Below are 17,546 nucleotides of genomic sequence, written 5' to 3' on the forward strand. Positions count from 1 at the left end.
GCCTTTCTCTCTAATAAATGACTTGATAGCAACTAATCAGAACCAGAAACCTCATTTGATGCATGAGGACAATGTCCCTGCTCTTCCACCTATCTGCAATCATCTTTGTATCTATCATGATATGTTAAAGGTAAGCACATGCATTTAAATAATGGTAATTACCTAAAAGATGCTTAGATTAATTAAATCAAACATATTTTAATGTTCAATAAAATATGTTATAATTGACAAGTAGCATATAAGAGGAGTGTTTCTCTTCTATTTTGTTTAAAAATAATGTGAAATATTTCTTCAACTTTTTTTTTTTAAATCTTTTTAGCTCCCAGGTAAGCAAGAAGGGTCCAGGATCTTAATTTAGTTATTATTCCCACGTAAGGTAATAAAAGAAAAAAGAAAGAAAGATTAAAACTTAAATGCTCAGTGTTTAGTCCACAAGACCGGGCTGGCTTATGTGATAGCTTTGTCCAGTTCCTTTAAATCTATCTACCTTCCCCTCCCTCCCTCCCTCACTTCTGTTCAGAAGCTGAATTGGGGCTTATCTCCTTTCTAGCACCTGGGAAGATGGGAGATAATGCCATTCTGAAGACCTTCTCCAAAATGCTCTCTGCACAGATGTGGTTTTTCAGAAAGTGTTTATACCTCCATTTACACAAAATATAATGGCAAGCTCGAGATTAGCAATTATAGTCAATATTCAGAGATACAGCCCTAATTTCAGGGACAGCTAAAACCAGTGGAGAATGCTCAACATCTGTAGTTCTGAACTTCAGCCTTAAAGAAGATTTTACTTTAAGAATTGGTAACCACTTCTAAAACAAAGTTAGTTATTAAATCCCATAATCAATACATCTGAAGTAATCACAGGGAGATTTAGGGTACTTACAAATTTTCTGTTTATTTCTGTTACTTCTGATAATATTTTGTTGTAACCAGAATACTTTAGTACAAAAAAAAAGGATTTCTATAACACTCATTTTTTTCTTTCTAAATTTTACATTTATCATATGAAAAAGAAATTGCCTAAGGCTGTGGCTCTCAAATTTAGCAAGCAATGGGATTCCCTGGAACATTTGTTAAAACCCAGATTTCTAAACAGCACCTAGATTCTGGGCCCCACATTTCCATTTCTGAAAAACATTCAGAAGATGCTGGGGCAGAAAGCCTTCAAAGGAGCAGGCTGAGCAGCTATCTCTTGAGGAAATACCCATAATTGCTCAGATTATTCAGTTTACTTAGTTTGGGCACCATCTTATATCTACCTCTTAATGATTTCATTAAGTCATTGGTTTCAAATAATCTCATATAAGTTTTTAAAGCTATCCTGTTTAATTAAATATTTATTAACTTTCCTGAAAAGCTCTTTTGTTCTTAAGACTTCTTCAGTTTTGTAATTTAAAAGAAGATTGAGGGGCTGGACTGATAGTTCTATGATCAAAAGCACACACTGCTCTTTCAGAGGACTGTAGTTCTAATCCCAGTACCAACTCAGGTGGCTCACAACCTCCTGTAACAGTTCCGGGAGGTCTGATGCCCTCTTCTGGCTTCTGCAGGCATCTGCATAGTAGTTAGACACATAAAGACAATTGACTATAAATGACCAAATCTTCTTAAAAGAAGTTCAATTTTATTTTCTTGATTCTTAACCCCCTTTTCTGTCTCTGCTAGGGATTGAACATAGAGTTTTACGCACAGTAGATGATCACTGTCTTCTGAGCTGCAAGACCATCTCCAAAGTGGTCTTCTTTTGTGCCTAAGGTCATAGTTACTGCATACTCTTTACCCTCCCGGGCCCACAGAGGGGCATAGTTCCAGGGTGCTCATTCTGAGAAAATGTACAGAGAAGACTCTGTGTATTACGCATTATATTTGTTTGGGCTGCTTCAGATTACAAATGCTAAACATTTCTATTGTAAGTGATAACATTATAGGCAGTTATCGCAGTGTAAAATTCAGTCATTCACAGAATCTGTATTCCACAATTTTAAGACTGGTACATGCAAGGCAAAATCCCATGTGTTCATCAGCTCATCTAAGACTGAAATGGGAGGGAAAAAAACAGAAAAATCAGTCATTGCACCATATTAAATATACATTTTTTTATTATTTTAGTTAAGTTTAGTTTTTAAATGTGTGCTGAAGAGGGGGAAAGGAGAAGGGTTGCATCTTATTCCAGCCAATAACAGATGCCCTCTCTTGCCAGTCCCTGATGCAAATGGAGAAATTGGAGTCACAGCTGTCACACCTTCCTATCTCTCCCTTTCTTATAAGCATGTTAACTGGTGGCTTTGATTACACCTCTAACTAACCAGCTGGGTTTTTTTTTTTTTAATACTGTTTCCATTAGTCAAAATGATGGCAAAGGTTCGGTCCAGAGTGAACAAAAGAATTACTTCACGAAACCTTCATCCCAATGAACTCATCCTCACATCTGGCTGCCTCTGGAGCCAGGAAGGGCCATCCTGCCTCATTGCACTTTTTGTTCCACTGACACATTTCTGTCTCAGACTGTGCTCCTGTCCTGTCCCAGCTTTCCTCACTAGTCCCACTCAGTGAAGTTCCACAGCACAGGCCGTTGCAGTCCCCATTTGAAAAAGCTGGTAGAGTACCACCCTCTCCTGCTGGAAGTCTATGACTCCTTAGAGGATGCCGAAAAGAAAACATTTTCTTGAGGGGTACAGTCTCACCCCTGAGACTTTGCACTGCATCCTATTAAGTGTGGGTGGAATTATTAAAGAGACAAATGCCCTGCCTTTCAGCATCCCTGATTATTTTAGAAATATCCTGATAGGGCTTTTAACATTATCTTAATCCTCTTTCACACCTCTTAATCACCCAGGCCTCCCTTAAGACACTGTCAGGAAATTCCTTTCAGAGTTTCAAGTGGAGATTAGAGACATGGAGAGGGTCACCTTAAACTCCAGCAGACCAAGAGTCAGTGAAGATAACATACTTTGATATTGTGAGAGTAAATACGATGCAGTGAGTCAAAGCAAACTTACAACCAAACTCAGGTGACATTGGATTCTGAATTCCTCCATTTGTCAGCAGAGTTTTCCTTTTTAAGAAAATTAGATCAGAGGATAGCCTCTCTATAGCAATCTTTTCTTTTGAGATGACTTTGTTACTTGTGACAATCCCCAGCCTTCAGGAACATATGACCTTTCCTTTACTTCTCATAGATGTAAGAAAGTACCCCCAGGAAAGGTTCAGACCATTTGTTCAAAGTGAAAATGAATGTCTGAAAATTAAGCACAACCTAAGATGTGATCTATTTCTTTGTCCACTTGGGACTGTCTGGTCTAACAGCAGTTATAATTTGATTGAGGTTTGACTGCTCTTCTTTTCCAAGACAGAATTAGCCAGTTCCAGAATACCTCATGAGCAGACACAGCCTTAAAGAGAACAAATGGTTACTTAGTGACTGCTTGAGGGAAAAACACCCCCTGGGTTCCCCTGCCCAAATAAGTCACCAAGTTTCTTTCTTAGGTTAACTAGAATATGAATCAGATAGATATCAAACAGATAGTCAATATTCTCAATATTTTACGGTGGGAGGTTAGATGTAGCATCAGAAAAGGCAAATTTGCATAAGTATTATAAGCATATTGTGCCTATTTTCCCATTCTGTTCACTGCGTCTCATTAATTCGAGTCAGACAGTACAGGATCTACAGCCCGAGCGTCTGCTCCTCTGTACCCCTTCTGCTGCAGCTCTGTCCCCAGATGGTCAAAATCCATCCCCAGAGCTCACATCTAGTCTAGTGAGCCAGAAATGGAACAAACCCCGATCTCCTATGGATGAGAGTTTTGAAGCAAGGTAAGGGACATTTAATTTGTCTTGTATTTCCCTGTGATAAACGACGATCAGAGATCAGAGCTGCTGGATAGTATGTCCACGTGTTAGCCTCGCCTCGGTGATCACAAGAGACGAGACCCGGGTCTGCTATTCGCGGACCCCTTCTTGCATTGACTTATACCTGGGTGCCCGTTCCTCAGCATCTGAATGCTGAGAGGAGTTCCTCAGAGGACTGGAGAAGCCAAGGATAGGGTGTCTCTTGGTAGAGAGGGGAGCTATAAGGACAACTCGCCCCCCCACCGCCCCGCCCCACCCCACCGCAGGCTGGCGGGTAGGGAGTTTAGTGCACATTGATAAGGCTTGCCAGACCCTCCCCTTCTGGCTACAGTAAGTTCTGCCCGTTTTCTTCCCATTCACTTAACTGCAAGTCCCTCTTGACTGCCTCTACTGTCCCTCCTCCCGCCCTCCCCAAAGGAGGAGAAACACTAGGACATCAGGAATGCGCTCCACTCCAGGATCGCGACCCACCACCAAGAAACCAGTAGCACGTGAGTTGTAGCAGGCAGGGGTCTTGCAAAGGGGCAATTGCTTATGCAAGACGTCTTCAGAATGAGGGAAAATGTGAACGGCCCACGCGCTGCCGCATCCTAACCCTCCACAGAAACCAGCTTTGGGTGTCTGAGACGCTTTTCAAGATAACGCTAGCCTCAGGGCTCAGGTGAGACCTAGAGAGAGAAAGCTGGCGGGTACCTCCTGTGCATCCTTTTTTCATCTGCCAGCAGTCTTTATCCAACAGCTTGGCCGCTCGGCGGGCTGCGCGCAGAGCGTGGAAGGGCTCATCTTCACCCGGTGACTCCCGCGGCGGAGGCGCGCGGGGCGTGCTCGCGAGCGACCAGCGAAAAGTTGTGCGCACTCTTGGTAGGAGGAAAGGGAGTGGAGACCGAGCGCGGGAGAGCGCAGGGGCAAGGCAGGGAGGGGGCGGGGTGGGGGACTGCTTACATGAATTTCCAAGTGGTAGACCTGCCTCGGAGCTCTGCCCAATGAGATCCGTCAGGGGAGGCACCCGGCTCACTTTTCCACATCACTTCACAGTTACATTTGGCAGGCAAGCGGGCTCGCACGCCGGAGCGCTCGGCCCAGAATTAGTGGATGGATTTCGAGTCTCCCTGCCTCTTCGAAGCTCCGCCGCCGCCGCTTTGGGCATAAACCAGAGCGTCAACACGCCAGCTGTACTTTTGGGCTGCGGACACCCAGAGCCCAGCGCGCCCGCTTTGCGTCTCCGTACCAGGCTCTGCAGCTCCGAGAGGCATGAACGCGATTCGGAGACGACTACCCGGAGAGCGGGCATTCGTGGACACTTGCCGCCCTCAGGAGATGACCCCCAGCTCCTCCGGCCATTTATGAACCTGGAGGCTTGAGGTTTTTCCGCAGCCCGGAGCCCGCAACCTGAGTAAGTACTATTCCCTAACCCTGTACGCCTCCGGGCGGGGAAGAGCCGGAGGGATTGCTTCCTTTCGGAATTCCCACGCGCCCCCGGACACCTTACGCACCTGGTGGATGAGGGATACTAGCCTGGTACCCGCCGGCGAGCCGCGTCTCCTTTCGCGGCATCTGTAGCTGATGGGGATACCTTCTGTCTAACGCGTTTTGCAAACTGCTCTCCGAGCAGATACGAAGGAGTCTGGAGCTCCAGGCTGCCCCCCTCCAGTTTCTCCGCCACCCTCTCATCCTCCCGGTCGCTTGGCGATTTCGCCCTGGAGACGCAGGCAGGCGCTGCTGCAGCCGGTGCGCCTTCACTGCGGGGTCGGTGCGGTGAAAGGGAAATACTCGCCGCCTGCACAGAGGAGGCTGTGAGCCTGAAAGGAAAGCAGGCTAAGGGACCAGGGAAGCTCCTGTTTTTCTGCATGCCCCCACCTCTTAACCGTGGGAGGGCGACCCCATCGGTTGGGCCAAGGGCTACCGCTCTGCCGCGAAAGCCCCAGTGCCAGGATTTTCCACAAGTGTCTGTTCCAGGTTGGGGGGCGCGGCGCCAGCTGCAAACTTGCTGAGCTCCGGGGCCACCTAGCCACCATGCAGTCACCAAGACGCTGCTCCGCACCAGCGGAAGACCCCCAGGCAGTCCGGCCAGTGCTTGCAAGACTGCACTCATAGGCCCCCCGAAGCACGGGATGACTTCTCCCTCTCCCAGAGCCTTTGGTGCAGAAAGAAATACCGTGATCTTGGTGCTCAGCATCGGCCAACCCTTGGGGTCCAGCCGCGCCCCTCCCCGACTGGAGGCGAATGGGGACTCCTGGCTACTTTCTGCCAGCATGGTAACAGGTTCATGAGGGACCTACCCCGGTTTCCCACAGGTCTGGCCAAGCCTGGTAAACCGTGTAAATGTGCGGCCACCAATGCTGATACCAACAGGTATCTAACAATTCCTCCTTTTTTTTTTCTTTTTCTTTTTTCCTTCCCAAGAATAAAGCCTCTCCTCGCCCAATCTTGTAAAAATCTCAAAGTTTTGTGCTGGTGGCCCCTTGCCCAAAGGCATAGAACCTGAGACACATCAATGACTAGCCTGTTAGCCTCTGAGCGGAGATGGCAGCTGTTAGCTTGGATTGCTGCTAAACGTAAGAAATCAAACAACATTAATTGTTTATTGTTGCAAACGCACAACATTAGTCCGTAATGGAAAATCAGGCTGGCAGCTGCTCACTTGAGCTCCAATTAAAGGGCAGAGCTTATAACCAAGCAACCGGGAGGGAGAAGAAGTCCTTTCAACTTTGCCCTGGTTTCTGAGGGTTGCAGGCAGTTTCCTCCTTAGGGGGCACGATCCCAACAATCCCTTTGCTCATGGAAGCTGCTAACCAGATCAGCAGCTATTTTCTGTTAACACTCTTCACAGTGTGGGAATGAGCGGACGTCTGAGACAGTATGCAAGAGCGGTGGCCTCTCGCATCAGGGACTATCGCCAAGCAGATAGAGAAACTGGGGTTGGCTGGTGCTGGTTTGACATTCCCTCCTCTTTATAACAGTCTGACAGCCATCTGGATGCTTAAAAGCTCTAGCTAGGCTGTCACCTCTGCCTTCATTATATGAGCATTTCAACTGGAAAACTATATGTGAGAAAGAGATATTTATGTAAGATTTGAAAGTGGGATTTTCCATCCATTCACTCTCGCTGCTGTACTTCACTGCATGCAAAATGAGCCCTGTCGTTCCTGCTAAACACTACTGAAATTTCTCCTAGCTACCGCCTTTCATCGGTGGCCGGTTTGGCAGAGATTTTGTCTGTAATGTGTGTGTTTGTGAATGTGTTTGTGTGTGTATGTGTGCTGAGGTGGGGATGTGTCTTCTACTAGAGAGACTTGCACCTTTGAAGGTTGTTTTGTGAGGGTTATATTTTTTCCTCTATCAAAGAGAGCTCTTCGTAATAGCGATGTGCACATAGGTTTACCCACCTCCCTCTATGGTTGAAATTCTAGGACCAGCTCTCTTAAACAATAAAGGGACAGCAAATTTCCCCAAGTCAGCTTTAGCGGATTGAAAAACTCCTTGTCAGACTGTCATTTTTTTTTTCCTGCAAGAGTCCCATGGACTTTTAAACCGTGTGTGTGTGTGTGTGTGTGTGTGTGTGTGTGTGTGTGTGTGTGTGTGTATTTCTTTTTCTTTCTTTTCCCCTCTGGCCTCAGAAGAGGGTGACTAGTTGAGGAAAATTCCTTGTGAAAATAAATAGAGGATCCTTTCTGCCACCTCCAGGATGGCTTCATTCAGGACTGCTGCAGACAGCCCATATTTCTCATTTTGCCCTAAAGATTGTGGTGTGAGAGCAAAAGTCAAGTTCTCACCATCACAAATGGGTCAGGTACTAGTTAAGGACAGTTACTGCACTGAGACCTGTGCGATAATTCTGTGTATCAAACTTTTAAAATGCCCTGATTTTTAAAAATTTCTAATGGTTATGGTTATTAAAAACTAATTTTGTTTTATCATTTATCGTCTCCGGAAGCCCTCCAGCCCCCGAAGGGGTATAACTCTGCACTACAAACTGTAGCACTTCTTGACTGAACTTCTGGTGTTCAGGGTACCTTTCTTAAGGTCTTGATGCTGTTTGAATCTGGCTAAAGGGCACACCATTTTAGAGTAGCCCTCGCCTTACCTGCTGCATGCATATCAACTGTAAAAGTAAAGATGTCTGTACACTGGTATCAAGTGTTTTACAGCCCAGTGATTAAAACATCATTCATCTGCAGCTTCTTAGTGTGGCATTTAGTATCACATACAGGGACCATGCAGAACCATGTAGCATCAACCATGTCAAAACTCCAAAAAGAGGAAAGTACTGTTAGACTGCTCAGTAGGATGAGAGACCTCTCTGAGAAAGTATTTGTAAAGACTAGTCTAGGAAAATGCTCATCTCATAATAGTTCTAGGAAAATAGGTAGATGTTTAAGGTCCATAGCTCTTTGTTAGCCTAGAGGATCAGACAGTTGGAAGAAATCAAGGAGACTCCAAAGAAGGAGGATACAATAGTTCTGATCAAGAAGCTGTGACTTTGGGATCTGTTTCAAGTTTCTTTCATTGTTTATCGGAGAAGGAAAAAGAACACACATATGTCAGAAGGTAGAGTCCACACTTCAATGACTGCTCAGAAGACCTTGCTAAAAGAAATAAATTAATTTTCCCCCAAAAAAGTATTATTCTGCTCAAAGATGGGTTTATCATGGCTTTTTCGACATCCCAGTTTGAACACAATTTCTATGCAAAGCCACAAGCAGTCTGTAAGTTAAACTGGCATTCAGTTTGTACTTCTTACCAGTTTTCTGGCCTATAAGTGAGGTTTTGTGTCTGACAAGTGAAGAGACAAGCACAATCAGGGCAGCCTTTTCATCGTAGGTGCAGCCTAAAATCACCAGACTCTCTTTAAAAACACTGCCCAGAGGTGCTGCTAGTACTTATTTCCATTACTTTATATTTATTACAAAGTGATTCAGAGGAGCAAAGAAAGACATTAGAGTTTTCTTTTTGCATTTCGTGTTCAGCACTGTTGACATTCAGGGATGAAATGGGACCAACGTTGCCCATTATTTCAAGGAAAAGCTCCTTACTTGGGGGTATTATATGTCGACTGCAGGCTGCTGTCACAAACTAAGGTACACCCTTACAGTTTTCTCTCATGTGTTAGTCACGAACATACATATACATACACAACTCATGGCCAGATAGCTTATCAAAACATACTGAGATAATTAACTGATGAATAGGTTTGAGCAGAGGAACATAATCATGTTAGCCTTATCGTTTCCTCTGCCTTTAAGTTGTGTGATTTGTACAACTGGTTTTTCAAATGTGTATAATGATCAGCCTTTTAAGCAACATTGTCTGTGGGGCACGTATGACACTGTGGGGATTTCACCTAGAATCTTCTGTGTAATTTTGCACTGGAACGGTACTTTGCCTTTGATGGGCAAAGGCTATCTTCTGATTGAGCAAGGCTTAATTATCCCAGGGAATGTTAGTACCATCTCCTCACATTCTCCTGGAAAGTTGAGCTTCACAGTCTGTTTGTGCAGAACTGTTCCTATCTCTGGAACCCACTTCAGATGCAACCATGGGCAGAAAATTAGCTGAACCTGGGAACTTCAAAAGGTCAGGAAAGAAATGAGTTCAAGGGATGCCATTTAGTTTCCTCTCCCATATGTTGCTGCAGACTAAATCTCCATTGCCACTTCACAAAATAACACCGGTACCAACACTGTTTCCTCTTCTATCATGTCCCAAGCTTTTATTTCTTGAGTTTTAAATGTCATGTACTAGTCCCTATCATAAACATCACTCAAAATATCTTTTTTTTAAAAAAAGTTGTCCTTGTAGGTAGAAATGTATAGATGTGATTGTCTATATCTTTTAAAGAAAATATCATAAGAAAAATACCACACTTATATTTATAACCTTCAAACCTTTTCCTTTCCCGTCACCATTACTAAAGATAATTTTGAATGCTGAGGATGGTTGGTCCAGGGCCAAGTACAGAGTTAGTGCCCAGTAAACATTTACTTAATGCATTAAGAAATTAGCAAAGACTCTGCCCCCTACCTTTCATAAGCATTTTCATTAAAGGGATGGAGGGTAAACAATCACATGTTAAGTCCAATAACAGGACATAGCTACTATGATTGTTTCTCCAGAAATTTCATAAGTCCTCCTTAGTTTATATTGAGATACAACTTTTACCATTTAAAAAAAATCAGTTTTAATCCATCTACCACACATCAGGGTTTTTTTTCTCTATTCAAAATAACTTTAAACATTATAGGAATATAAAATATGTTATAGTTCAGTGTGCTAAAACTGAAAATCTATCCAAAATTAGGTCTACATCACAAGATGCTATTAAACTGTATAGCACACATAATTATATTTCATTAGAGAAAATATTCTAATTGTCCAGTCACTGTGTGGGCAATCAGGGTCTGCACTTTGAATACCTCTGAGGGAATGTAAAAGAGAAAGGAGGAATCTCTTTCTCTTAGTCTTTTATTCTACCCTACATATTCATTCATATTCATTATTTTTTCTCTCCCTCCCTCTCTATCACCCCTCCTCCTCTCAGGTTTTTATTACATTTATACAGAATATTCAATGTGTTAATGTTCACTTCAACACTATATGAATTATAGTCTTAGTGTCTGAGAAAACAATTTTATAACCCTCAATCTTAATTTAAACTGGTAAGATACCTAGTCCTTGTATACATGCACAAGGGAAAGATATGCCATGAAAGACTTCTTCCATAGAAATATTTATTATCATTTGAGGCCTATGAAATATGCTTAGCAAATTGAATATATTTAAATGAAACATTAAATTGAGTATCCTTGAACATTTGTCAAATAGCGTTGAGTAAAAGGGTCATATATATTTGCATCCTATTAACATTTAGAATAATGCTTACCCTACCTTCTTTCTAGGTAGAATAATGCATAAAGGAAGACTGTTTCATTCTTCGTGTGACATAAATGACACAAAATAAGTAGATGGGGAGAGTGATATAAATATCATAAGGAGATAATTCTTTTTTTGCATAAGAAATCAATTTTCCCAAACCTGTCATAAAATTTACAAGGAGATAATCATTCCTTTATTCATCTATTGCTGTCAGAGCTTAACAAATAGAATTTAACTTTGTGTCCAATATTTCTATATTTAAAATTAGAAAAAACCTACTTATTTTGGTTAACAAAGTAAAATATACTTGTCTTTTTCATACTTTCCAATATCATTAAAATATTGCAGCTGAGCACAGTACACTGAGTTTTGAATCCCTGTAAGCTATTCACGCGTTGCTCATGCACTATATTTGGGGTGATAACCCAATATTAGTTTTGTCAAATTATTGTTTTCCACCCCTGTATCTGTCTACCTATCCATCATCTGTGTCCATAACTTGAGGAACAGTGCCAGTGGGTGGATTTTAAGCTGTAAAGTCTTTGGAACGCAGAATGACAGTGAGGCACACTTGTAAGGCTGGTTGCTACTCAGTGTAACCTAATTGGTGGAATCTTGACTTGTTACTGGGACACTTGGCTGCATTTCAGTTTTAGCATAGCATACTCTATAGCCTTGGTTACAGGACATAGCTGACTTTAACCATTTACCCATTTCAGAAGTGACAGGCTTTCATCATTGGTAAAACTAAAGTTCCTTAAATGTATTAGAAACAAATTATCAATTGCTTTTGCAACAGAATACTACCATAACCCAAAGTTTAATTAGCATGCCCTTGCTAATGTTTCCTTGCTGTGTTTCTTGCACAAACATATCACTTTAATATCATTTCAGCTTAGTGCAGACTTCCTACTTTCACCATCCACACAAAAATTCAAGTGATTGTGAAAAGCAGTGGGATTTCTCTCTTGGAAGAGAAGTTGCAAGCCATATTTTTAAATTAGTGGTTACAATTTGATTGAAAGTGGATAGCTTGAACATGTTATATGCTATATTTGCGTTTTACTCTCTCAGCAGAAAACAAGAGTGGAAAAAGAAGGGCTCTGTGAACCTCAAAGACAGGAAAAACCAAGTGGCCAAAAGAGTGAAAGTGCAGCTCTTCAAATGCCTTGTAAAAGCTCTGAAGCTATTGCATGGATTCTATGTTACTAGTGGGTAGGCAGAGCTGTTTATAAAATGTTGCTGCTGCATCCTACTTGTACCATTTAAAGATAAGAGTGGGACAAAGTTACTCTATGACATAGACATTGAAATTTTCTCCATGTATTCTTGTACAGCAAGAGATTGAGAATACAGTAGGTTAAAAGAGTTTGGCAGTCTTACTAACCACTCAAAACAATTATAACCACAATTGCTACCAATACCAAGTAGTATACACCTTTAAAAGTGTTCCCTTTAATATTTTAAGGTAAGTAACATGAGATGGAGCATTTATTCCTAATCTACTGTATTGAGGTAAACTTGCCCTGGGCACTCAACTTATGAATGATAGAATTGATACTCAGGCCACTTTTGATTGACTCTCTCGGAGCTTTCATATCTGTACTACCCAACCAAGTATTAAGAATAAGATATGCTCTGATTGGCCACTGTGACTTAAAGAGCCAATAGCAGTCATTTTCCACACATTAGTTCTCCTCACAGAAAATCCTGAACATTCTGCTTTAAGGCAACAAAAGAAGGAAAGATTTAGGTCATACTGGAGAAGTGCCTGTACGTGTAACAGACAGGAGAGATGCTGGAAATACACTTAGCTATTGATGATTAATACAGTTATGCCTTAAGAAATTCCAATAGAATAGATTCATTCTTAATAGCCTAACTAAACATGATGCTGAGAATTTACTAGAAGTACAAATCTGACTCCGTATCATTTGAGAAATGGCTTCATTTTGACTTTATTATCTTTGTCACAGTCTTCATTAACCCATTCAGAAATAGATGTACAACAAGCAGAAAACTTCTATGTGAATAATACACTGCATTCATTTTGCAAAAGGGGAAAGCATTTGCTTACTTATGTATATGAAGGTAACCAGAAATTACAGAACTTAATGAAGATAAAAGCTTCAGGGAGAAAAAAAAATAGTCTGTCAGTTACAGTAAAACATGAAATTGGCAAATGCTTTTCTAGATAGTAAGAAAAGCAAACAACATGATATGATGTAAACATAAAAATATCAGTTATGATATGGTGCCGAAGTCTTTGGAGCAGAAGGATTGTGGCTGACCACAGGGATTAACAAACACATTGGCAAATAGATTTATTTGTGTACAGGAAGAATTATTGAATCCTTTTATACCAAAGCAATTTGGTTAGGAGTTCTGAACACTTTGGGGAAGTGAATTTCTTCCATTATTTTAATTGAAAACACAAAAGGGCCTTTCCTTCCCAAAATCCAAAAACTGTTCAGACATGTTCAGCTTTAGTCACCCAGAGCTTGCTGAATTGTGCTGGACCACACATTAAATCATGTCCCCATGATCCTGAAATATCATTTTGCATTCAGTGTGCATTTACCTGTTTTGAAGCAAGCTGCTAATGGCTCTAAATTCAAGGTCAGAAACATTTTTAATAGAAACTCTTCAGTCCTGTATGTCACTTTTGCTTCCATAAAATATTGTGACCACTGAGCCCAATGGATAATAAAAGCATAATTTCCTGTCAGCCACAATAGTCTGCCGAATTGAATCTTTAAGTGACTGATTTTATTGTAAACGTCACCATTGGTGAATGGCTCCTTATTTGAGACTTTAATTTATATTGTTTACAAAATCAATGACATAATGATTTTAATAATGCTAATATATCTGAGAATTGAGCACATTTGTCTTAAAAATGTTGAGACCCTCAGACTTACATCTGGCTATAATTAGAGCTACTTTTAAACTGTGAATATGAATTAAAGTCAGATTGCTGGACTTTTGTCTATAAGATGATATCTCCTTCTGGGGGAATTTTAAAAACTTTTCAACCTGTAAAAATTCCAGGGAGATTAAAATATCTTCATAGTGCTATTTGGGATTGAGGCAGCAGCATTATAATGAATTGGGTTGCTCAGCTGGCATACACACTGTGGTTGGAAAATATAAAAGCAAATTGATTTTTAACTCAATCTTTATAACCTTACCTTTTTTTCTAAGAAGTTTGTCTATTTAGCTATGATTTAAAATACTTATTAATTCTGATAACAGTGACCTAACATTTTGTTGCATCCCAGGAATACCTATAAAACTGTTCTCTGATCTAAGGACAATAGCAGTTCATCTCATGGCAGAGATGCAAGCAGATAGAGATTATAGATCTCAGTCTTTACAATCACATTTCCTTCCTAGTAGATGCTCATTATTGGTTCATTGCATGGATGTGTGTGTGAGCACAACAGTTAGCTTCCCAGTTACTTCAGTGTCATGTAAAATAAGTGTGAGTATGGAATTCAGGAAGACTATTCAGCCATCATAAACAAAAAAGTTCATCTTTCCTAGCTCTATTTCCCAAAGTCAGGTGTAGGTATGTATTACCATAAGCGAGAGAGATGGTAACCAAATATGTAAATGGTATTAAATGACCCAAAAGTAACAGAAGTGACTATTTTCAGGTCACTGCATTCTTCATCTAATTCCAAGAACTATGAGCAAGGTTGCTCTTTGTTTCAAATACCATACTTCTCTATGTGGGGTCCTCATACAGCAGCATCCACATTGCAGAGGAGATTGTTGGAAATGCAGAGCCTCGGGACTCATCTGAGCTCACCAAGATCAGAAGCTGTAGAAGTCTAGATAACTCTTACGCTGATTAAAGTTAGAGACAGTCCCAAGAGGGGGATTCTAGAACTGACTCTTTCCTGGGCTTAACGGAGCTGGTGGTTACATTTTTAGTTATTGTGAGAGTTGCTTAGTGACGACATTGGAAGCTGTGAAAGTGGTCAGAATACCATGACAGTCAGAAAATAGTAGAAGAAGTTCTGGACTTACTTTTCTTTTTTTCTTTCTTCCTTTCTTTTATTTTCTTTTCTTTTTTTTTTAAGCAAGAGCAGGCATTACTTAAATTTTTCCAGCTTACCTCTCACTATTTCAGGTCTTTCATTTCAATAATAATAATAATAATAATAACAGATGATCTTAGGACTTGAGAATGCCTAGTTTTAGTGAAAACAAAACATTTAAAAATGCAAATCTCTGTTCCTTTTGCTTATCTCTACAATGGAAATGAAAATTGCAAATTAATAATGATACTTACATCAGAGTGTTATATCAAAGTGTAGATATGGTGTGTATGTGTGTGTGTTTGTGTGTAGTCTCTATATTTAATATTATCCAGTTTTTCTAAATTTTGACCAATAATATAATTTATCAGCTATGTCCCTTTCTGGAAGAAATGATAATAAGTGGATTTTTTGCTTTTGTTGCTTTGTTGTTGTTGTTGTACTTGGGTTCTTTTATGTTTTGTTTTGTTTTGTTTTGGTAATAAAGACGTGAGCCACTACCTCCTGGTTGTAATATTAGGTTTTATATTCATCTCTGTACGTATGTATGTATGTATGTATGTATGTATGTATGTATGTATGTATGTATGTGTGTATGTATCTATCTATCTACCTATCATCTACCTACCTATCTATCCACCCACCCATTTATTTATTTATTTGTTTGTTTATTTATTTATTTATTTTGGTTTTTCGAGACAGGGTTTCTCTGTGTAGTTTTGGTGCCTGTCCTGGATCTTGTTCTGTAGACCAGGCTGGCCTTGAACTCACAAAGATCTGCCTGGCTCTGCCTCCTGAGTGCTGGGATTACAGGCATGCGCCACCACTGTGCGGCCCCACCCTCTATTTTTAAGAGAGGGTCTTACTATGGAGCCTTTTCTGAACTCTCTATGCAATGCATATTGGGCTGGGTTTAGATCCACTGGGATCTGTCTGCCTGTTTCCTGAGTGTTGGGATGAATGACGTATGCCACCACGTCCAGGTTGAATTTCTATTTTAAATGAATAAAAAGCTAGTCAATTTCATTAAAATATACTAATATAGGTAATTCAAAAATTTTGGGGAAAAAAAAGAACGACTAGACTGTACCAGAATGTTTAAGTCCCTAGAAGTTCTATGCAGTGTTGAGAGAATAAATGACGTGGATGAAAGGTGTCCACTGAATGGATTGATTTTCTCCAGAGTTCTGCCAGCCATTCATGGGCATCAGACAAATTATATTTCCCTTCCTTTTGAAAATTGAGAAGTTGCGCCTTCTTCCTATTAGATATCATACATATTTATTGCACAAACCCCTTGCAGAAATCCAACACAACCTCTCCACAGAGCCTATAGGGCAGGTGGTAAACTATCTGAAGGATGTTGTAGGGACTATGACCAGTATAAATTTGTTGAGTAACACCTATTGACAAGCTGATATTGTAAGTAGTAATCTGAGATGACTTTAGATGCTGAATTATTCAAAAGTCCTTGGATAGCTTTGGTTGTCTTGTTTACATTGTTTAACTCAAATGCCCTTTACACGGGACTCCTCTTTAACACTTATTAATAAATAGCATAGATAACACCTCTTCCAGGAAACTTGTTTCTCCCTCCCTCTTTCCCTCCCTCCCTCCATTCCTTCTTTTCTTTCTTTTGTGTTTTTTTTTTTGCTTGTTTGTTTGTTTGTTAATTTCCACACAGGTTTTTTTCATGTAACAGTCCTGATTGTCCTTGAACTTGCTTTGTAGACCAGGCTGGCCTCGAACTCATAGAGATCAGCTTGCCTCTGCCTCCTGAATGCTGGGATCAAAGACCTGTGCCTCCATATCTGGCTCCAGAAAGCTTTCTTGAACATTATCAAGTTAAGTGTTGTGCTACGTGTTTATACCTCTAGCACTCCAAAGATTCTACTTCTCAAGAAGTAGTAACTGTGCAAATTGTGCTTTTCCTCATTTTTGCCAGCTGCACTCTTTGCTTCATGAAGGTAGAATCTCTGACCTACTTGCTGTTCTATCTCCTCTGTCTGACAAATAGTGTATGTGCATCAAAAATTTATCTGAAAGGAGGAGCCATTTTAAGAAAGAGAATTTTAGAATTATGCAACCCAGGTTCAAATAATGCTGCTGTCTTTACTGAAGGGTTTCCTTAACCAAGATGTTTAATGATCCCCCCTTACTCAGTTTTGCACAGCAATACAAGCTGCAAAGTTTTACATTTTTTATGATAATGAATACAATTTTGACTATAAAGCTTTCTGCTATTATATATTTGTTCTAATTAATGAAGCTATGGCAATATTTAAAATGTGTAGGGGTGTGTGATGGCTTTTCATCTGAGTTTGTCAGTCTCAGGCAAAGGTCTCTGACAGGTCACATTCCATTCTGAATGTCATTGAGCAGTTTCTGGGCAGGAACTATCTGGTGTGGATTTAAATCAGGATTAACTTTCTTATTTCAACATCATTCACACTATTTTTTGCAGATTGTGCAGTCTGACTGAAAAGACCAGAGCGTGTAAGCTTATCCTAACTGCTTTGGTCCTCAGAACAAACCTGCTGGGTCCAAACTGTTGTCACCCCTGTTCTTCTGGCTGTTGTGATTCATTAATAAACAGGTGCAGAGACAGGAAGTGTGAGGTCTAGAGTTCAAACTCCAAACAAGTCAACACTCGAAATTGTTCTCACAGCCCGCTTCTGTACCTGTGGATCTCACGCCACAGGAGAGCATCACATATGGCTTTTGATCATTCAGGTCCAGCTTGTAATGGAGCAGACTATGTTTAGAGAAGAAAAT

At 40.7% G+C, this 17,546-nt stretch overlaps 2 protein-coding genes across 22 annotated transcripts in view; one reads left to right on the plus strand and one right to left on the minus strand.

Annotated features, from left to right (window-relative positions):
- Nucleotides 1-6,386, minus strand: part of LOC128103590 (uncharacterized) — a 69,242-nt gene extending 62,856 nt beyond the window's left edge. For 12 of the 17 annotated variants that reach the window (XR_008215731.1, XR_008215716.1, XR_008215722.1 and 9 more), the window contains exon 1: nt 4,546-4,713. Coding sequence is in view for 1 of the 17 variants with exons in the window: in XM_052728110.1 (XP_052584070.1) it covers nt 5,363-6,106 (744 nt within the window). In the remaining 16 variants the exon portion in view is untranslated. Of the gene's footprint in view, nt 1-4,545; nt 4,714-4,794; nt 4,907-5,345 lie in introns of those variants that run through there. The other 5 variants (XR_008215719.1, XR_008215730.1, XR_008215728.1 and 2 more) reach the window with 3 other exon arrangements.
- Nucleotides 4,844-17,546, plus strand: part of Cdh8 (cadherin 8) — a 378,431-nt gene continuing 365,728 nt past the window's right edge. For 3 of the 5 annotated variants that reach the window (XM_052728108.1, XM_052728109.1, XM_052728107.1), the window contains exon 1: nt 4,849-5,245. The gene's annotated coding sequence lies outside the window, so the exon portion shown is untranslated. Of the gene's footprint in view, nt 5,246-17,546 lie in introns of all 5 variants that reach the window. The other 2 variants (XM_052728105.1, XM_052728106.1) reach the window with 2 other exon arrangements.

This window comes from Peromyscus californicus, unplaced genomic scaffold, assembly GCF_007827085.1.
Source record: "Peromyscus californicus insignis strain IS unplaced genomic scaffold, ASM782708v3 Scaffold_8__1_contigs__length_139910024, whole genome shotgun sequence".
Lineage (NCBI taxonomy): Eukaryota > Metazoa > Chordata > Mammalia > Rodentia > Cricetidae > Peromyscus > Peromyscus californicus.